Raw genomic sequence first — 22,982 nt, 5'->3', positions numbered from 1 at the left:
TCCAAGTAGTATCACAGAAGTTGCAAATAATGGTGGAATTGGACCAGTTCTTCTGGACATGTTGGTACTGTACAAGTGGCTAAGTATCTACAACCACACACAAATTTCACATGTTTAGCTTAAAGCTGTATTGCACATTTAAAATTTTTTTCAGTTGTAAATTAAATGATATGACTGTGCTGTGATAAAACATTAATGCTGCTGTTAATATTGACGAATTACCATTAAAAAAAAAGCATTTTATGGGTTGAAAATGACTCAAAACGCCATCTACTGGTTAAAATCATCTTAAACCCCACAAAGTGGATGCTGACGTAGCGTCGACCATTTGGTACTTCACTACGCCATGACATCTCATCTCATTATCTCTAGCCGCTTTATCCTGTTCTACAGGGTCGCAGGCAAGCTGGAGCCTATCCCAGCTGACTAAGGGCGAAAGGCGGGGTACACCCTGGACAAGTCGCCAGGTCATCACAGGGCTGACACATAGACACAGACAACCATTCACACTCACATTCACACCTACAGTCAATTTAGAGTCGCCAGTTAACCTAACCTGCATGTCTTTGTCTGTGGGAGAAACCGGAGCACCCGGAAGAAACCCACGCGTACACGGGGAGAACATGCAAACTCCGCACAGAAAGGCCCTCGTCGGCCACGGGGCTCGAACCCGGACCTTCTTGCTGTGAGGCGACAGCGCTAACCACTACACCACCGTGCCGCCTGGTTCCTGAGATAAATGTGCTTATTATAGCGCCCCCTAGAGTCATGTGGCGGTAATGAAGTTTGGTGCCTGTACAACTTATAGTTTTTGCTGCCCAGGTACTTTTACAAAAGAAAAAATTAAACATGATGATGATGATGATGAATAATCCTGATAAAAGCAATAAGGTTCCAACAGCTTCTTGCTTGGACCCCTAATTAAATATTTCCACAAAAAACATACCACAAAGAAGAGTAAACATTAATAAACTAAACAAATCAATGTTTTGTGTGAATGCTTTACTTTTAAAAACTGTTTTGGTAGTTTCAGGTACATTTTCTGAAATTTTATAGAGAAATCAGCTGGAAAGTTTTACTGAGCATTTTGGAAAATCTTTCACAGTTCTGGAGACTGTCACACTTGCTTCTGTTTCTGAGGTAACATTCTTTTGTAACATTACATCTTCTGGTCAAAAAGTAATGCTTGGAAATCTAACATGTTTTGTACTGACTGCATTCAGTAATGCAGAAGTCATAAAATACACATTCATTCATTTTCTATACCACTTTGACTGGCAGTTTCGAACCCAAAACGCTGCTTGCTGTGAGGTGACAGTATTAACCACTGCATCACTGTGCCACCCTAAAATAACCATGTCAGTGAAATAAACACACACACACACACACACACACACACACACACACACACACACACACACTTTTTTATAATTTAATTTTGCAAATGATTACAGTATTACAGTACCATTTATAGTTACACTTAAAGTTGTGGAATATCTGCAAGACAGATTATTTCCTCTTAACTATATGAACAGTCTGCCTGGGGAATTCTTAGGGTGAAACCTGCTGGTTTCAAGCCCAGATGAAGGAGAAGGATTGTGCATGAGGCTATCCATCTTACCATGGAGAAACCTACTGCTAAAGAAACCAAGTGGTGATCAGCTGTGGAAGCCTTATGCACTGATAAAGTGTGAATAAGTAAGTAATACTTACTTAAACAACTGTTCCATTAAATTACATTATTTACATTAAAGGCATTTAGCAGACGCTCTAATCCAGAGCGGCATACAACATACCCAGAACAGACTGGGGAATTGGTACCTTGCTCAAGGGCACGTCAGCAATTCCTGCTGGCCTAGGGGCTCAAACCAGTGACCTTTTGGTCCCAAAACTGCTTCTCGAACCATTAAGCCATGGCTTCTCCTCAGTTCCCCTTGGTTTCCTCACCAGCCTGTTTGTTTTTTAATCTTTTTAATTAACTTCGGTGGTAATCACCTTGGCATTGATTCAAAATATTTTCATATAACAGTGCACTCCATTGTGTTTTATTCTTTACATATATTATGGCAAACATTTATGGCAAATATTTCGTAGTTATGATAAAGGAAAACAGGCTAGTCAAATTATATATCAAATAATTATTAATCGTTTACAAGTTAGAAGTTGCACTAGCTAAATAAAGATATATTCATTGTCTCTTTATTTGTTGACTTCTGCACTTGCTGAGCAAATATATTTGTGTTCTGCTACTGATGTACAGTTTTCTCTAGTCCACATTTTTTGGTCCTGGGCTAGCACACAGCTGTGGGAGGTGCCACTGGGGACATGACGGTCTAAAGCTTTATTTGTCTTAAGTCTGGAGAATTTCAGTGGTGTGCCGTCAGCCCAAAACCACCAGTCTGGAGATCCAGAAAGCCCTGCACACAACAGCCATGAAACTTACCATACTGACAACATTACAACTAATGTTTTTCTACAGTATATGCAGTAGGTCAAATACCATATTGTGATTATACTGCTGTATGCATATTGCAAAATATTAAAATTCTTGGTGAAGCCTAAATGAACATAGTTTCTGTCCTCACCAATCCAAAATGGCTGTTTTCCAGCAAACCTCCATAGCCACTTCATATGAGTCTTTGAACGAACACTCGTCAAGTGACTGTCAAGCCTGCAATTATAGGATCAGTGAAAGAAAATAACTGGATACATTAAGTATCACCATAAATGTAAATGGAAGACAAATGCATGATTATGTAGCAGAATACAGGCATTTTGATTAACGTACACTGTGCATGCATACTGAGCATTCCTCCAGCTGGCTACACCTGGGCCCAGGATGTAGCAACGCCGTCTGTAATGGGTCCAGCCAGGAAGACAACCAACACTAATAGCCTTTGCAGACTATAAATAAAAGAATGGAAGAAGATATAAAGGAGTGTGAATGAGTGATAATATTACAGCAATATATTATTAAGTAGTTGTTCAGATGTCTCACAATCAATAAGTAAATATGCTAACCTTATGCTGGCGTACAGCTGAAGTGAAGCCATTCAGAAATGTGTCTCTCTGTGGAGTTTCTGCTGATATGGAGTCAGCAGAATGTCCAGGCCAGTTCCAGATTGGAGTGATCTCAAGTTCTGGGTGGACACGAGGCATTGGTATTTCCACCTCTGGCCTTATTGGAGTCAGTCTATGGAGCTAAGAGCCAAAAGTGAAAATAAAATTGAAATAGAAGTCACGCAATTAAAAATTTCTGTTGATTTCATATTTCTTTTAAAAGTCTACAACCTCATTTCCAAAACAAGTTGGGATATTGTGTAAAATGTAAATAAAAACAGAATGACATAATTTGCAACTCATGGAAAACCTATATTTCATTGAAAATAGTATAAAGACAACATATCAAATGTTGAAACTGAGAATTTTTTTTTTTTGGAAAATGTATATGCTCATTTTGAATTCAGTGCCAGCAAAACGTTTCAAAAAAGTTGGGACAGGGACAACAAAAGACTGGAAAGGTTGTGTAATGTAAAAAAAAATTAGGTTAATTGGCAACAGGTCAGTAACATGATTGGGTATAAAAAGAGCATCCCAGAGAGGCGGAGTCTCTCAGAAGTAAAGATGGAGAGGGGTTCACTGCTCTGTGAAAAAATATGTGGGCAACTTGTGCAACAATTTAAGCCAAAATTCCTCAATGTAAATTTGCAAAGAATTTAGGGATCACATTATCTACAGTATATAATATCATTAAAAGATTCAGATAATCTGGATAAATCTCTCTACAGGGACAAGGCCGAAATCCAACATTGGATGGCTGTGACCTTCAAGCCCTCAGGCAACACTGTGGTAAAAAAAAAAAAGAGACACAATTCTGTAGTGGAAATCGCTGTATGGGCTCAGGAACACTTCAGAAAACCATTGTCTGTGGAAACAGTTCATGACTGCATCCACAAATGCAAGTTAAAACCAGATATAAACAATATCCAGAAATGCTGCTGCCTTCTCTGGGCCTGAGCTCTTTTATGATGGACTGAGGTACAATGGAAAACTGTCCTGTGGTCTGACAAATTGAAATTTTAAATTATTTTTGGAAATTGTGGACATCACGTCCTCCAGACTAAAGAGGAAAGGGACCACCTGGTTTATTATCAGCACACAGTTCAAAAGCCAGCATCTGTGATGGTACGGTATGAGGGTGCATTAGTGCACATGACATGGGTAGCTTGTACATCTGGGAAGGCATCATTAATGCTGAATGATATATACAGGTTTTGGAGCAACACACTGCCATCCAAATGACAGACATATTTTTCAGGGAAGATCTTGCTTATTTCAGCAAGACAATGCCAAACTGCATTCTGCATGTATTACAACTACATGGCTCTGTAGTAAAAGAGTCCAGGTGTTAAACTGGCCTGACTGCAGTCCAGACCTTTCACCCATTGAAAACATTTGGCACATTATGAAGCACAAAATATGAAACTAAAAGGGAATTTAAGCAGGTATGTAGGTCTGGAACCACTGACATGTCCTGAGAGTTTAGGCAGTTAAGTAGTGTCTAATAATATATCATTGTACTGTAGTAAGAAAAGCTAAAATAATTCTACCCTTAGCATTTTCCAATATGAGTACAGACAACAGTGTCACAAAATGTATTGCCCCTAAAATAGGGAAAAGATAATTCAAAGATTGTTAGCGTTTTAGAGAAAAAACAGAGACAGGTTTAATGCACGACTCAATTAGCAACATTTTAAAAATTGTTCTAGAAGTTTCAGTAAATAAGTAATTTAATACCTGCACTGCTGCTGCAGAGTAATGACACAGTTCTCATCTCATCTCATCTCATCTCATCTCATCTCATCTCATCTCATCTCATTATCTCTAGCCGCTTTATCCTGTTCTACAGGGTCGCAGGCAAGCTGGAGCCTATCCCAGCTGACTACGGGTGAAAGGCGGGGTACACCCTGGACAAGTCGCCAGGTCATCACAGGGCTGACACATAGACACAGACAACCATTCACACTCACATTCACACCTACGGTCAATTTAGAGTCACCAGTTAACCTAACCTGCATGTCTTTGGACTGTGGGGGAAACCGGAGCACCCGGAGGAAACCCATGGGGACACGGGGAGAACATGCAAACTCCACACAGAAAGGCCCTCGCCGGCCACGGGGCTCGAACCCGGACCTTCTTGCTGTGAGGCGACAGCGCTAACCACTACACCACCGTGCCGCCTAATGATACAGTTATAATTGCATAATAGTTATATATTTTGAAAATGCAAAGTTTTTAACAGAGATCACGATATGGAGTTAACATCAAAATAATGCACTTTTACTATTCTCATGCATTATTACTAAGCTGAATAAAAGAAATAAGCATAAATTTGCTGTCAGAATTCCTCCTTGATTACTTTTAAGTCAGAGTATGTAAAGTATTCAGGCTGAAGAGATGTAGTTAATACCCAAGATATATGTGAAGATTCCTGTCTGACTCTAGGTCTATTGTTTCCCAGGGGTCTTAGCTGTCTCCTTCCTTGGCTGAAGAATGACTGGTCCGCTGTCTCCCCACCATTGAAGTGACTGAACTGTGTGCGATATGGGACATCTCCCCTTGGCGGATATTTCTCCCATTCAATTCCAGTATTTGGGTCTGGTGTGTAGTCTTCTGCTGCTCCTGCTGTTGGTGGAGGTGGAGGCTTGTGGAATCTTGGCGGATGTAGGACAGGAGATTTTTTTTCATCATCCTCAACAAACAGGTCATCTGGGTCACATCTACCTAATGAAGGATACTTAAATATATAATATAAACCAGAGGTGCAATTTTTACAACTCCTATGTTGCATAAGGCGCCTATGGACCACGTGACAACAGAACCAATAGAGCCGCTAAAAATATAATTAAAATTCCAAGACTATAATTAACAATTGTAATTGGTGAAAGAAGCCAATCTGTGCAAAATTGAGCCCACATTTGACTTATGGACTTTGCATGTATACACATGCAGTACAGTGCACTGTACATCTCAACACCCAACATAGTGTCAATTAAATTCAAATACTGTATTTTATCTGACTCCATCCATTCTCTGTAACTGCTTATCCTGTTCTACAGGGTCACAGGCAAGCTGGAGCCTATCCCAGCTGACTATGGGCGAGAGGCGGGGTACACCCTGGACAAATCAGGTTAACGCAGGGCTGACACACAGAGACAAACAACCATTCACATTCACACCTACGGTCAATTTAGAGTCACCAGTTAACCTAACCTGCATGTCTTTGGACTGTGGGGGAAACCGGAGCACCCGGAGGAAACCCACGCGGACACGGGGAGAACATGCAAACTCTGCACAGAAAGGCCCTCGCTGGCCTCTGGGCTTGAACCCAGGACCTTCTTGCTGTGAGGCAACAGTGCTAACCACTACACCACCGTGCCACCCTATATGACTCCAATAACTATTAATTTATTTTTATATAAAAAGCACTGAAAAATGTCATATTTAAATCATGCTCCTTAATTTAGCCTGATAAGACAAAAGCTAAAATTAGTGTAAAGAACCACAAGCAAGGAGTTAAAATTTAACTAAAGTTTAGACTTCAGGCTTAATTTTAAAAAGGTAATGTATGACAGAATTAGGACAGATATGTCAGGAAGAATGGGGTATTGAATATTACAACTGAGAATATCCAAAAAGCTGTTCAGTGTCATGTCTACACTGAAAGTGGCAAGGAATTTCAACTCTCAGATGGCTCCTCGAGCTCAAACTACAAACAAACTACTTGCTCTTTGGTTTAATAAAAGCATAGTTTTTGCATTTGCATTGGTCCAAAAATGTACACTGGGGACTTTACCATGTCTGGGATCCACAATCTCCACTGAGGCTCTGCTTCTCGCACCTAAAATAACATTCTTCTGGGCTTTCAGCACTACCTCCAGCCTCTCGTGGTTCTCCTCCAGCCCATCATCTTTTAGGTAAATATTCCAAAATTTGAGAGTGACTCCTGTAAAAGAGAAGAATAAAGAGATTATGGTCTTCCCCATTTGTACACTGCAACAAACACAGAACTAACATACATGATCTAAAAGTTGAAATCTGCATGTTACATAATTATAATTCTAGATAATCAGTTATCTCATCTCATCATCTCTAGCCGCTTTATCCTTCTACAGGGTCGCAGGCAAGCTGGAGCCTATCCCAGCTGACTACGGGTGAAAGGCGGGGTACACCCTGGACAAGTCGCCAGGTCATCACAGGGCTGACACATAGACACAGACAACCATTCACACTCACATTCACACCTACGGTCAATTTAGAGTCACCAATTAACCTAACTTGCATGTCTTTGGACTGTGGGGGAAACCGGAGCACCCGGAGGAAACCCACGCGGACACGGGGAGAACATGCAAACTCCACACAGAAAGGCCCTCGCCGGCCACGGGGCTCGAACCCGGACCTTCTTGCTGTGAGGCGACAGCGCTAACCACTACACCACCGTGCCGCCCCATAATCAGTTATGTAGCTTAATATAAAAAAGGACAAGAACCAAATTTAAATTGTTGATGACCTGAATATATATAATAGAGTTAAATGTTTCATTTAATTGTATTTTACTTTCTTTATACATACTTTACATGCGTGCACACACACACACACACACTACATTTTATTAGGAACACCTGCACATTCATGTAGTTATCTATTCAGCCAGTCATGTAGCAGAAGTGCAATGCAAAACATCATGCAGACACAGGTAAGAGCTTTAGGTAATGGATTTTGTGTAAACTCTACAGACTGTTGGGTATGAAATTTCCATTAGATCAACAGTTTCTGAAATACTCAAACCAGCCCATCTGGTACCAACAACCATGCCATGGTGAAAGTCACAGAGATCACATTTTCCCCCATTCTGATGTTTGATGTGAACATTAAACTCTTGACCTGTATCTGCATGATTTTTTGCATTGTGCTGCCGCAACAATCATTGGCACACTTTAGATATGATCTGGAGCAATGACACTGTCATAATAATGCACTATATGTAAAATTAAATCCATGACACCTGGATCAAACTGTATCAGACTAGCCGAGCTGTGAGTGAAGTCCTTTCCCACCTTTGCCGTGCCATCTTCCACCTGAAACATGAAAAAGTAAAGCATTTCTTTTTACATCACACCAAACGCCATAATTCCCTTTACACCAAGCCAGGATGAAAACCTTTTTCCTCAGGACTTTACTTCTACTGCTGAAGTTCACCTGGATGCCAACATAGGCAGGGTCTACACTGTTCCCACTGCGCATCACCTGCACAGCTAGAGTTCCTGTGTTCTCACACACACGATAACAGGAAGCTGTCAACTCCACCCGGGACCATAGGAGCTCCATTCTGGGTTTGGCACACAACAGAGTTCACACTAGCACTTGGCTTCAGCTGTGTTGCATTAATTTATTCTAAAAACTTTATAAAGAACATTACCTATGGCTTAGAGACTAAACATGTCTGTCCAATTGATCCACTTTAGAAAATGTGCATCATGCTGCTGATATAACTGAGTTTAAAGTGATAAGTGACCTGATATTGATAACCAGCTCCTTAAATGCTACAAAGCAATCAACCAACACAAATTACGTCTAAAGTTTGCTTCTTTAGTATTAGAACTATGACTAAAGTCGAAAGATAAAACTCTAAGACAGTTTGTTAGAAGTTATACAGAAGATAATAGTTTGAATTTACCTTACTTGTTAGAAACGTTAGTCTTGTAGCTTCAGTGCAAATCTAAAGAAGCAAACTTTTGACAACAACTGTGTCTTGGCTGATTAGCTACATTTCATATTATATCCACATTCACTGGATATGAGCAATCGCGCACTCTGATTGGCTACTCTTCTACTAGGCTATCAGCTCATATACCGTAAGTAGAGAAAAACAAAATGGCAGAGCATTTTGCTGAACCAGCTGAGGACGAAATAAAAACTCTACTCGGAAACAAAACCCCAGAAATACAAAAAAAACCCAACAACAACAAAATATGGAATGAAAGTATTTGATGGTAAGAACATATCTTTTCTGGGCGGCACAGTGGTGTAATGGTTAGCACTGTCACCTCACAGCAAGAAGGTTCTGGTTTCGAGCCCAGCGGCCGGCGAGGGCCTTTCTGTGTGGAGTTTGCATGTTCTCCCCGTGTCCGCGTGGGTTTCCTCTGGGTGCTCCGGTTTCCCCCACAGTCCAAAGACATGCAGGTTAGGCTAATTGGTGGCTCTAAATTGACCGTAGGTGTGAATGTGAGTGTGAATGGTTGTTTGTCTCTGTGTCAGCCCTGCGATGACCTGGTGACTTGTCCAGGGTGTACCCCGCCTCTCGCCCATAGTCAGCTGGGATAGGCTCCAGCTTGCCTGCAACCCTGCACAGGATAAGCGGTTACGGATAATGGATGGAACATATCTTTTCTTATTTTTCACAAATTATTATTAAAGCATTTTTCACAAATTGCTACTGTCATTTCACCAGTTCATTTACATTCTTCACCTTTAAGCATTAAAATTTGTTGAATTTTTTAGACTGGTTGAACTTTTTCACTTCTTTTAGAAAGTATGAAGCTTAATTTTTTCGATAAAATGTGTTTTCATTGATCAACCCTTGATGTAAAGCTTGTCAAATTTGAATATTTTATAATGTATGTACAGTATGCAATTTGTCACATGTCTGTTAAGCGTAAATTATTTTTTCAGATGTTTTGTATGAAGTTTTTATTTATCGAATTTGAAAAAAATAAAAATGCTCCATTTCTCAAAATCCAGTAAATGTGGATATAATAAAACAATTATTCCATTCAATTTTGTCATACATGGCTTATAGCCAGCTCGGCTATCAGCTCATGTACGACTCGATTTTGTGGAATAATTGTTAATTATATCACAGTGCTGGTGAATTCTGTAGTGTGAATGGTCACTGTGCTTTCTACCAGGACAGAGGAATTTGCACTTTCCTGTTTCTCTGTTACATGGCAAGCTGCTTTTTTTCATTTTGAGATTTAGAGAGAGAGAGAGAGAGAGAGAGAGAGAGGTGAGGGAATGACTGTTTAAAACTGCTATGTTTGTGATAACAGGATCTAACAGGTATTCCACAACATTAAATGTAATTTTAAATGGATTACAGATGTGGACAAATTTGTTGGTACCCTTCCATGAAAAAAAGAACCCACAGCTATCTCTGAAATAACTTGTAATTGACAAAAGTTAATGGCATCCATCATTGTTTATTCCATGTTTAACACAAATCAGACTTTGCGTTTGATTTTTGATTCAACTGAATACTTTACATAATAAAACAAATGAAAATGGCATGGACAAAAATTATGGTACCCTTAACTTAATATTTTGTTGCACAACCTTTAGCGACAATCACTGCTAACAAGCATTCTCTGTAGCTCTCAGTGAGACTTCTGCATCTGCCAGCAGGTAGTTTGGCCCACTCTTCCTGAGCAAACTGCTCCAGCTGTCTCAGGTTTGAAGGGTGCCTTCTCCACACTGCATGTTTCAGCTCTTTCCAGAGATGTTTGAAAGGATTCAGATCAGGGCTCCGCAATTCTTGGGTGCTTTTAGCTGTGTGCTTTGGGTCTTTATCCTGTTGGAAGACCCATGACCTGCAACTGAGACAGAGCTGTCTGACACTGGGTAGTACGTTTCACTCCAGAATGCCTTGATGGTCTTGAGATTTCATTGTGCCCTACACAGATTCAAGACACCCTGTGCCAGACACAGCAAAGCAGCTGTGAATCATAACCAAGCCTCCTCCATGTTTCATAGTAGGTATGGTGTTCTTTTTTTGAAAGCTTCATTTTTTTCTTCTTCTGTGGACAGAGCTGATGTGACTTGCCAATAAGCTTGAGTTTTGTCTCATCTGTCCAGAGGGCATGCTCCCAGAAGCATTGTGGCTTATCAGTATGCATTTTAGTAAATTCCAGTCTAGCTTTTTAAAAAAAAATTTCTTTCAGCAATGGAGTCCTCCTGGGTCTTCTTCCATTGAGCCCACTGTCACTCAAAAAGTGATGGATGGTGCAATCAGACATTGATGTACCTTGACCTTGGAGTTCAACTTTTATCTCTTTGGAAGTTGTCCTTGGCTATTTGTCTACTATAACTATCCTTCTGTTCAATCTGTGGTCGATTTTCTTCTTGTGGCCATGTCTAGGAAGGTTGGCTACAGTCCCGTGGAACTTAAACTTCTTAATAATATTTGCAACTGTAGTCACAGGAACATCAAGCTGCTTGGAGATGGTCTTATAGTCTTTGCCTTTAACATGCTTGTCTATAATTTTCTTTCTGATCTCCTCAAACAACTCTCTCCTTTGTTTTCTCTGGTCCATGTTCAATGTGGTGCACACGACAATACCAAACAGCAGAGTGACGACTTTTCTCCATTTAAATAAACTGAATGACTGATTACAAGATTGAAGACACCTGTGATACTAATTAAGGTTAAACAATTAGTTTGAAATATCACTATAATCCAATTATTTATAATCTTTTCTTGGGGTACCAACAAATCTGCCCAGGCCATTTTCGAATATCTATGTAAAATAACCAATAAATAATTTCTTTTCACACTTTTTTATTTTTTGCTTTACTCTGTGACATACCAAAGGCATGCAAGTATACATGAGAAAATTGCTTTTAATTTAATTACTTTTCAGGAGGAATAAAGTATTGTTTCAACGAGCTGTAAGGCTATCAACAAATTTGTCCACATCTGTAAAAGTATGTCATCATTCTCACCTGAATAAAAATAGCCTAAATAAGATTGCAGCTCATACCGGCCAAGGCATCCATAAAATTGTAAATATGACAGGTAGCACCACCATCTTGACAACTTTTATGCACACCCACCTGGGGAACATTATATGTGAGTTTGATCAAAAGCCGATCAATCCTGTAGGAGGAGTAGCGATTTTTGTAAATTGTGGACAGACGACGTGTGATCGCATAAGCTAATTAAAAAGTATAATTACTGGCAAATTGCTCTTGTACAAGAGGAATAAAACACTTTGGGACATGCTGTTATTGGAAAATAATCAAGTTTGAGGTGGTAACAGTAACTCCTCTTCATGTAGCTTGCATCACACAACCATGCTGTTGATTATTTTCCTATAACAACACATCATGCTGTTTTTATTCTTCATATAGTGATTATGAGGCCTGTGACTGATTGTCAACCTGCCCAGGATGTACACCGCCTCTCACCCAAAGTCAGCTGGGATTGGCTCCAGCTCCCCCCACCACCCTGACAGATAAGCGGTATAGATTATGGATGGATGGATAGTGATTACGCTTTAAGATAAATAACTGAAAAATATGGTGAGACTTTAAGGTGTTAAATGAACTTAAATCTCATCTCATTATCTCTAGCCGCTTTATCCTGCTCTACAGGGTCGCAGGCAAGCTGGAGCCTATCCCAGCTGACTACGGGCGAAAGGTGGGGTACACCCTGGACAAGTTGCCAGGTCATCACAGGGCTGACACATAGACACAGACAACCATTCACATTCACGGTCAATTTAGAGTCGCCAGTTAACCTAACCTGCATGTCTTTGGACTGTGGGGGGAACCGGAGCACCCGGAGGAAACCCACGCGGACACGGGGAGAACATGCAAACGCTGCACAGAAAGGCCCTCGCCGGCCACGGGGCTCGAACCCGGACCTTCTTGCTATAAGGCGACAGCACTAACCAGTACACCACCGTGCCACCTCTGAACTTAAATCATATTTATAAAAGTTAATACATTTAACAATAAGCAAATTATAGAACAAATCCTGTTCTGTGAAAACTGCTGAATTATAATCTACTGTATAACCCATACACACAGACAAAAACAGATAGCATACACTTCTGGAAGCATGATATTTCCTGCTGGGTCAGTGAGCTGGAACTCAAAGCTGTCTGCCGTCACTTCCTTGTCTGAAGGAATAATGTAGCGGACTGCTTTCTGATCCACATCCTTTTGCGTGAAGCGTCCTTTGATATAGCCACCTATGAATGCCATAAATAATAAGTTAAATTTATATAGTGCCTCTCATACCCAAGGTTGCTTTACAATTATAAGGAAAGGGGAGAAAAACAAAACAAAGCAAAACAAAAAGCACATACATAAGTTAAAATCTTGCTTATCATCATCAATAGCATTAATGGTTATCTAAACAGTCACTCAATGCACCTGCCTGTGATAGCGTTCTCAAGGTATCCAAATTGTGGAGGCCGTGTGATGATGAACTCCAGCTCCTGGTTAAAGCTGTCTGGATCTGTAGCCTGGAGGTCTTTGGAGGTGATAGAGATGCCATGTTGGTTGTTCTGTAGATATTCCACTGTACTTGGGGTCCCTTTGCTTACAATGTGTGGAGGGGTCTTGTCTAAGACCTCTATCTGTAAATATATTTAAAGAATTATTTTTATTCTCAGTGATGGATTTGAACCACAAGAGGGAGCCACAATGATGGCTCATGAAGAAATCCATCATGACAAGAATCTAGGCTGAAAGGTGAAATTGCAAAAACAGGCCAAAGAAGACATCTGACTTTAGAAAGCGTTATATAGGAAATCTTTGGAAACCCCTTCTATTAAATAACTTTTGCCATGTTGCATTAGACAATTAAGTTTAACAGTTAACAGTTTAAACAGTTAAGTATAATGTATGGAAAAAGTCAGCTTGTTGGCTGTCTATCTGATCACATACCGGAAATGTGATCTAGAGATACAGCACAATATATGGTATTATAGCATGTGGCCTGTATGCATCTCCATTTCAACCTGCAATCTGTATCAGGGTAATGTTGTTAACTTTAAGTCCAATTACACTTCTTAAAAATATACAAACACTACGTGGCATTTTTGAGTGTAGGCTGCCTGTTGTAGCCCTGATCAGGGAGCAATAGATATTAAGGTTGTCTTTATAAAATAAGGTAATACTATGCATAATATTAAAATATTTTAATGTTATTAATTAAAAAATTTGTTTATTTTAATCGAAGAAAACTATGACAAAGCTATGATGCCTTCCTCTATATACTGTACACAGCATAATAGCTGACTTAGTGGTTGGAATAATATTTCTTCAATTGCAAGCAACGTTTCACAAGTAATCCGATATGGAAGCTCTACACACTATATCAGAAAAGCATCAAGTGATGTCAAATGTTTTTAATCACCTGATCAATCAGGTAGCAGTTCATTGATAAAGTAAAAACAATGAATGGAGGGAAGATTTTCTGTCTCCAAAGCCAAAGCTAGCACATGCAGCCTCCTACCTGACATAGTTCGACTAATTCTTAAAAAATACATTTCTTAACAATACATTTCCATACTTTGTTAAAGTTTCAATGCGCACATTGCCTGAAACAGTTTTCCCCCACATAAGCACTTGCCATATCACAAACCAGCACTTTTTTGATACAAAAGAATGCTGTGAACACAGCTTACATGGGAATAGAAGTGAATTAAAAATGTTACTAGAAAAAGAACGTTATATTATTTCAAAGTATAAATCCCATCCTTGCCTGTATTGTAAAAACTGCCACTTGCTCCTTCAACTGTCCATATTCCAGATAGCCTTTATTGGTTCCATCTGATGGCTGAAAGGTGAACCTGTCAATCTTGGCAAAGCTGTTAAGATGCTGGTAGCTCAGATGCTTGTTGTTGATGTCTAATTGTGTGAAGTGGGTCCAGGACAAGGGAAATCCTTTTAACAGTAACTTGCCATGTTGTGGTGGTTGAATGATAGTGTAGGTGAGGTTCTCTAAGGCTGTATCAGGATCAGTGAGCTGCAGGTGTTCAGATGAGATGGTTTTTGTGGTGCTTTCGGTAAGCTGGAGGCCAGTGTTGATGCTCAGGGTGGGTGGGATATGGTCATGGTGCTCCACTGTGAAAGTAAGGCTACTCCTAATGGAGGTCACGCCATTGCTGATGTCAAAGCTGGACAGAAAACAATTATTGTTGGACGTTTGGAAGTTATTTGAATACTAGTAAAGAATTATATATAAATACATTCGGCCTCAAGGTTTAGCTCACTTTTTCACATTTTCACTTCCATTTTTGCATTTCACATTTCATATAATATTTTGTCAGAAATAGCTGTTTCCCTTAACCACAGGTTCCCAACTCTGGTATAAGAAAAGCCGCTGTCCTACAGATTTTAGTGTTTCCCCTGCTGTATCACAGACAGTTTAAACTGGGAAGGACTGTTGATTAACTATGCTGAGTTTCCCAAAAGCATCGTAGCACAAAGGTCATTGTTAAATGGTAAAGTGAGCAGCACAATGAACACTCTCTCTCCTAGTTAAGATGCTCTTAGCATTAAGAGGCTTTTGGGAAACCCACCACTTCAGTTGAATCAGGTGTGTTGAGAGCAGGGAAAACACTAATGCAGTACATTGGGTACTCCAGGACCAGTATTGGGAACCAGTGTGACAGTGGCATTGGGGTGGCTCTAAAAAGTAGTGGGTGAAAAGGAACAGCTCTTATTCAACTTACTTCCAAGCCAGTATACCACCAGTCACACATCACTGTCACTGATAAATGATGTCTATGGTAAACATCAACGGAATGCCTGATACCTTGCACTGGCCTCTCCACCAGCACGCATGCATTCTTGTTCACATAGCCAAACCAGCTAAACATCTGGCCTTACCATTATTTCACATTTTGCTCAGTAATTGTGCCCAGAGCACCACTCACATGGCAGCAACTGCTGAGACAATGCCAGGCAGAAATTATTACTCTCCTAATAATGCCCATTCATCATCCACCTGTCACCAGTGGGCAGAGGGATGAACAGGGCTCCCCAAAAAACACCTTCTGCCTCTCTTTCCCACTCTGTCCCTCTTGGCCTCGGCCTGAGCTGCTGTCGGCGCTCAGTTTTGACACACAGGTGTTCGCTCAGGTGTTTCCCTGGTTAGAGGGTCTGTTGTCTCAAGCTGCTTGCTGTAAGCACAAGTGCAAGATGTTTGCAAAACATCCTCTGTGTACCAGCCAATGCAATGGCTTTAATAAACCAAATGTGGTTCTGACTGTTTACTGTGTTAGATCTTTGGTTCTTGTGATGTCTAGCAACAAAGTAGCTGACGTGTAATTGTTGACTTGAATTGTTGATTGTAAATGTTGTTATACTGGACTCCACATGCTGCACCATGCTGTTGTGAAGACACATATTGACAGTTGGAGTTGGATTGCTGCTCACCCTCTTTTAAGCAGCACCATCATCAGACTTGGCTGAAAGAGGCTTGTGTGCTCCCAGCTGACCCTGAATGAAACTCGGCCAAGGTTTTGGGTGACAAACCAAGTCACAAACATGCATGATAAAGGCAGGATAGGTCAGCCATACGCTGCCTTCTCTGAAGTCTGCCTCCTGTCAAATTGGCTGAAAAAGTACATAAATATGGTGCAATTCTCTCATTTTCTCTCACTGCTGTAATATGGGCATCAGAAAACTTCACTATGTGCTGCTATGCCTTGTTGTTTTTACATTCCCAGAGACTGCCTACTGAAACATTTAAATGGGTTTTTAATTTATTGTATATGTGCTACAACTTGGGGTATGTGAAACAGAAATAATATCACAATACATAATGTGCGTCACTACTTGTTTTGCTGACTGAGTGCCAGTTAAACAGTAGTGCTACATTTAAAAAACTGTGAAAAACGTATTTAATGACATAAATTAATTATTTAACAGGGGAAAGGATAAAAAGAACAAAAATGCCATATATATATATATATATATATATATATATATATATATATATATATATATATGATATAAAAAGTAAAAGTGTACACACCCCATTAAAACAATAGGTTTTTCTGATGTAAAAAAAAATGAGACCACAATAAATAGTTTCAAAACGTTTCTCACCTTTAATGTTAATGTGACCTATAACCTGTACAATTAAATTGAAAAACAAACAAATCTGTTACAGGGAAAAACATACATTTAAAAATTGTACAATAAGCTGGTTGCATAAGTGTGCACACCCTTAAACTAGTACTTTGTTGAAGCACCTTTTGATTTAATTACAGCACTGTCTTTTAGGGTAAGAGTCTATCAGCCTGCCACATCTAGACTTGGCAATATTTGCCCATTCTTCCTTGCAAACGCGCTCCAAATCTGTCAGATTGCGAGGGCATGTCTTGTGCAGAGCCTTCTTCAGGTCACACCGCAGATTTTCAATTGGATTTAGGTCTGGGCTCTGGCTGGGCCATTCCAAAACTCTAATTTTCTTCTGGTGAAGCTATTCTTTTGTTGATTTCAGTGTATGCTTGGGGTCATTGTCGTGCTGAAAGATGAAATTCCTCTTCATCTTTGGCTTTCTAGCAGACACCTGAAGGTTTTGGCCCAAAATTGACTGGTATTTAGAACTGTTCATAATTCCCTCCACCTTGACTAAAGCCCCTATTCCAGCTGAAGAAAAACAACCCCAAAACATGATGCTGCCACCACCATGCTTCACCATGGGTATGGTGTTCTTTTGGTGATGTGCAGTGTTGTTTTTGTGCCAAACATACCTTTTGGAATTGTGGCCAAATCGTTCAGCTTTGGTTTCATCAGACCATAACACATTTTCCCACATGCTTTTGGGAGAGCTGATGTTTTTTTTTTTTACAAAATTTAGCTGGGCCTGGATGTTTTTCTTTGTAAGAAAAGGCTTCTGTCTTACGACCCTATCCCATAGTCCAGATATAAGGAGAATAAAGGAAATTGTTGTCACATGTAGTACACAAACGGTACATGCCAGAAATTCCTACAACTCCTTCAGTGTTGCTGTCGGCCTCTTGGCAGCCTCCCTGACCAGTTTTCATCTTGTCTTTTCATCAGTTTTGGAGGGACTGCAGTTCTCGGTAATGTCCCATATTTTCTCCACTTCTTGATGACTGTCTTCACTGTGCTCCATGGTATATCTAATGCCATGGAAAAATTTTTGTACCCTTCTCCAGACTGATGCCTTTCAACAATGAGATCCCTTTGATGCTTTGTAAGCTCTCTGCGAACCCTGGCATTTGCTGGAGGATGCAACTGAGTAAATGTCAGGAAAATCCTACTATGACAGCCCGAACTTTATTTCGGGTTAATCAGAGTTATTTAAATTGATGGCAGGTGTGAACCCAAAAAGACTGAGTGCTGTAATTAAATCAAAAGGCGCTCCAACAAAGTATTAGTTTAAGGGTGTGCACACTTATGCAACCAGCTTATTGTATATATTTTAATTTTTTATGTTTTTCCCCGTAACAGATTTGTTTGCTTTCAATTTAATTGTACAGGTTATAGGTCACATTAAAGGTGGGAAAAGTTTTGAAATTATTTATCATGGTCTCATTTTTTACATCAGAAAAAACTATCATTTTAATGGGGTGTGTACACTTTTTATATCCACTATATATACGATATAAAAATGTAAAAATAAATTCAATATTTCGATTGTAGTACTTATATATATATATATATATATATATATATATGGGCGGCACGGTGGTGTAGTGGTTAGCGCTGTCGCCTCATCAGCAAGAAGGTCCTGGGTTCGAGCCCCAGGGCTGGCGAGGGCCTTTCTGTGTGGAGTTTGCATGTTGTCCGCGTGGGTTTCCTCCGGGTGCTCCGGTTTCCCCCACAGTCCAAAGACATGCAGGTTAAGTTAACTGGTGACTCTAAATTGACCATAGGTGTGAATGTGAGTGTGAATGGTTGTCTGTGTCTATGTGTCAGCCCTGTGATGACCTGGCGACTTGTCCAGGGTGTACCCTGCCTTTCGCCCATAGTCAGCTGGGATAGGCTCCAGCTTGCCTGCGACCCTGTAGAAGGATAAAGCGGCTAGAGATGATGATATATATATATATATATATATATATATATATATATATATATATATATATATGTACTATAATCGAAATATTGAATGTATTTTTACATTTTTATTTAATTTTTATTTACAAATTTTGGAACCAAAATAAAATAAATGTTAATGATTTACAATTGAGCTTTCTTTTTTTAACCATTAGAAATAAGTTTAGCAGATTACATTTTTTTAAAAATAAAATGCCCTCCATGTATATATACATACAAGTTATAATGAATTAAAAACTAAGTTTTAGCTTCTTGTTACAATGGCATATTTTGACATAAGTTACAGTAATGTATTCACAGTTTGAATATCATAATGTCATACTGCCCACACTTCATTGCAACATTAACCTTAACGTCACCGTAATTTATTTCATTCTTTAATCACATTAATTGTCTTTAGTTATACTAACCATGACAATGAACAGTTGATTTAAACTTCGGCAGCAAGTATGTTGGCATTCTTTACCAGGCCCTTAAACAAAGTTCGTGTTATAGCATTGACAACGTCAGGTGGGAGACAGTTCCACACTGGGAAGTAGCGAGCAAAGAAAAGAGTACTTGTATGAGTCAATAGTAGCAGGTAAAAGTTTGTATGTATTGCAGTGCATCTTTCTGGTACAGGAGGTATTAATAGATATGCCACTCAGAAAAGGTTAATTGACTGTTATACTAGATCTTGTAAAAGAGAGAAAGGTTTATCAGTACTAGATCTTGTAAAAGAGAGAAAGGTTTATCAGTGTCCTTCGCTCTTGAAGTGATGGCCAGTGAAGCTCGTTAAGTAAAGAAGACACACTTGTAGATCTCTGATAGTCATTGAACACAAATCTGGCCACACACCTTTGAACTGATTCTACGGCTGTAATTCCCTTTGCAGTATAAGTGCTCCAAGCTGTACAAACATACTCGGTAATGGGTCGTAAAAGAGCTTGTTATGCATGTTCTTTAACTTTACGCGGAGCAGAGTGGATGTTACATTGTAAGACAGCAAACACGCGATTTGCCTTCTTTTGTATTTCCTCACATTGTTTAGTCCAGTTCAGTGTACAAGATATGTATACCCTAAGGTGCTTATGAAATCTAACTCCTTCTATATTGGTGTTACATAGGTTGTAGATAAACTCAGATGGGTTCTTTTTCAATGTTATACGTAAAGTGTGACACTTTTTTTGGTGTAAATTTCATCTGCCAATGAAAAGCCCAAGCATACAGGAGTTGAAGGTCTTTCTGGAGGATAAGATGGTCATCAGGTGTTTCAATTTTCTTGTAGATAACTGTGTCATGAGCAAACTATTTAATTGATGATTGTATAACTTCTGGTAGGTCGTTTATGTAGATAAGAAATAAGACTATTCATTTGACTATTATGCACTTCATCAAGCATTTCAATATGCTAAATAACTGTTTTGTTTTAAATCTTATATATTTAGATTTTCAAACCCTTTGAGACTGACCTGAAAGAGTCATAGTCAGTAAAATGACTGTTGTCATGAGTGTAGCACACCCGGTGCGAAGCCACATCCATCTGGGTGAAGGAAAGCAGAGGGATTCCTGGGTGCTGGACCATGTGCAGGTGTCCATGTTTAGGAGGGATAGTCACAGTGTAAATGAGCTCAGTTGATTGGCTTCCACTGTCTGTAGCCATCAGAATGTCTGTCGTGAGTACAATCCTCTCCCCCTCCGATATAGTCATGGGTTTAGTGATCAAAACAATGTCACCTGATAGGGGAAAATAGGCCAGGACAGGAAGAGTACATTTGTATGAGTTATATGGAAATGTCAGTACTGTAGAAAAAAAAAAAAACATAAATGAAGAAAAAAAAACCCTAAATGTTATTCTGAAGTACCAGTTTTACTGTCAAACTTTAATTTATTGAAATTGAGTTATTCTTAACCCCTTAAACTCTTGGCTTATTAGTTTATTCTTTGCTTATAGGTTTCAAAAGGATAAATCACCCTAAATTTATTTTCAGAGGAAATTATTTGAATGAGCAACTTGCTCAAAGTGTAGCTGCCACTACACAGTCTGCACATTTTAAGAAATAGAGTGTTAATACTGAACATGTGGCAGACCCAGTCTTACTGCATAACAAAATATAAAGAGCCTATCATGTACCAGTATGCACTGAAGACCACGCAACGCTCCTTTATTAGGGAATAAAGGGGTGGGCCATGATGGGCTTAAATGATCATGATACAAATGTTAGTGCATCCATGCCTTTCTGTTGTTGAATGACATCGATCAATTTATCATTTAATATCAAAATTATGGTATTTGTATGACTATAGGAATTCACCCTTTGTTATAATGGCTATACTAGAGCTTATTCTGTAAAAAAATGATATCTAATATCTCACAGTGACATTAATGCCAAGTTAAATACAAAGTAACTTTGTGCTGAAAGTGACTTTGTAGGAGTTGTGTATCATCCCTCAGTGGCCAGGGAGGGGACAGGTCTAGGAACAAGGACGGGACTACAGTTGTTGGCACTCAGGTCTGTTAATAACTCACACTCATTGGGAGGTAGAAAGTGCTTCAGAGGTCTCACCTCTGTTCCCCCTGAATCAGCAGCACAGACCTAGAAGCTGCTGTTTCACCCACTTGGCCAAGGGAGGGCCATGCTTAAAGTTACAAGTCCATATAGATTAAATCTGCCAAACAAAGTGGTTTTTTTTCTTCAATTATTTGACTGAAAGGAAAACACAGCTGGACTACAGACTGGTCCTGCAAATGGTCAACAGTCACTGTTACTGTGTCACGACAAAAATTGATTACAATAATTTAACAGCTTCTGTTAAATGAGCTATTACTGTAGTATTTTTTGTCTTCTCCTGTCAGTAAGAAGAATTGTACAACCCCAATTCCAAAAAAGTTGGGACACTGTGTAAAACGTAAATAAAAACAGATCAAATGTTGAAACTGAGAAATCTTTTTTTTTTATCTTATTCTTATTTTTTAAGAAATCTTGTTTTTTGAAAAAATATATGCTCATTTTGAATTTGATGCCAGCAACATGTTTCAAAAATTTAGGACAGGGGCATGTTTACCATTGTGTTGCATCACCTCTACTTTTATCAACACTCTCTAAATGTTTGGGAACTGAAGAGACCAACTGCTGTATTTTGAAAGTGAAATGTAGATCCATTCTTGCCTGATATAAAATTATATTTGCTCAACAGTTCGGGGTCTCCTTTGTCGTATTTTGTGTTTCATAATGCTCCAAATGTTTTCAGTGGGTAACAGGTCTGGACTGCAGGTAGGCCAGTCAAGCACCCAGGCTCTTTTACGACAGAGCCAGTTACTGAAGTCTAATTAAAACCGTGACAATTCTCCTCTAGACAAAACGATGTAAGCCCCTTTGTTGAAGCTATGTACACCTCATAGAATGTGGCCAGTTTCTGGGCCAGAAAAATGCACTCAAAAGCCTGAAATAAAAAAAAAAATCTGGCCAAAGCAACAGTATAGAACTTGCTCAAATGATATGATTATTGCAGGTCAAGAAATACTTTTAATAATTACTAAACTTGTTTGAAGTTTGTGGTAAAACTTGAGGCACATACCTTTTTGAACAGTTTGGACAGTGATGAAGAAACTCTGTGGAGGTATCTCATTGTCTCCATCACTGAGGAAAAAGTGGAAGCGGTCATGACCTTTGAACCCACTGAATGTAGTGTGTTTGTAAAATAGGCGGTTCATCTCCACATCGTCCTGTGTAAAGTTTTGACCTGCGTTCAGGTCAGTGAATCCAGCTTCTGTCTGCACACAATCACATGAAACACATCATGTTTTAAAAGGTTTTGGAAAAAAGCCCCAGTGTTCATTGTCTGTAATGTTACATAAAGCTAACCTTGAGTTGCAGAAGGCCAAATCTGGGGCCTGCATTAAGAATGTAGTAGACCTGGTTACTGGGGGTGTCATGGTCTTCTGCCTCCAGTACCACGCTGGAGATAACCCTCCTCCTCTCCAAAGCTTCCACCTCTAAACCTGCATTCCTGCAAACACAGAGCAAGATGCTGAGGCCGCAATGGGTGTTCATGCCAAGTCTGCAAGCTCAAATGAGCCTTAAACAAATAAATATGTAAATGCATCAGAGCCAGAT

At 39.5% G+C, this 22,982-nt stretch overlaps 1 protein-coding gene across 5 annotated transcripts in view; it reads right to left on the bottom strand.

The window, feature by feature from the left end:
* Positions 1-1,520: 1,520 nt before the first annotated feature.
* Positions 1,521-22,982, bottom strand: part of frem1b (Fras1 related extracellular matrix 1b) — a 52,583-nt gene continuing 31,121 nt past the window's right edge. For 2 of the 5 annotated variants that reach the window (XM_060941339.1, XM_060941340.1), the window contains exons 22-35: positions 22,731-22,875; positions 22,444-22,639; positions 20,337-20,601; positions 14,552-14,966; positions 13,220-13,421; positions 12,887-13,031; positions 8,260-8,389; positions 8,066-8,138; positions 6,857-7,006; positions 5,471-5,784; positions 3,022-3,201; positions 2,789-2,904; positions 2,586-2,671; positions 1,521-2,417 (exon numbers count right to left, since the gene is read on the bottom strand). In XM_060941339.1, the coding sequence (XP_060797322.1) occupies positions 2,200-2,417; positions 2,586-2,671; positions 2,789-2,904; positions 3,022-3,201; positions 5,471-5,784; positions 6,857-7,006; positions 8,066-8,138; positions 8,260-8,389; positions 12,887-13,031; positions 13,220-13,421; positions 14,552-14,966; positions 20,337-20,601; positions 22,444-22,639; positions 22,731-22,875 (2,635 nt within the window). In that variant the 3' untranslated portion in view covers positions 1,521-2,199. Of the gene's footprint in view, positions 2,418-2,585; positions 2,672-2,788; positions 2,905-3,021; positions 3,202-5,470; positions 5,785-6,856; positions 7,007-8,065; positions 8,139-8,259; positions 8,390-12,886; positions 13,032-13,215; positions 13,422-14,551; positions 14,967-20,336; positions 20,602-22,443; positions 22,640-22,730; positions 22,876-22,982 lie in introns of those variants that run through there. The other 3 variants (XR_009656687.1, XM_060941341.1, XM_060941342.1) reach the window with 3 other exon arrangements.

This window comes from Neoarius graeffei, chromosome 15 (assembly GCF_027579695.1).
Source record: "Neoarius graeffei isolate fNeoGra1 chromosome 15, fNeoGra1.pri, whole genome shotgun sequence".
NCBI lineage: Eukaryota > Metazoa > Chordata > Actinopteri > Siluriformes > Ariidae > Neoarius > Neoarius graeffei.
Note: the sequence above shows the minus strand (reverse complement) of the source record. Positions and strands in the feature narration are given on the sequence as shown.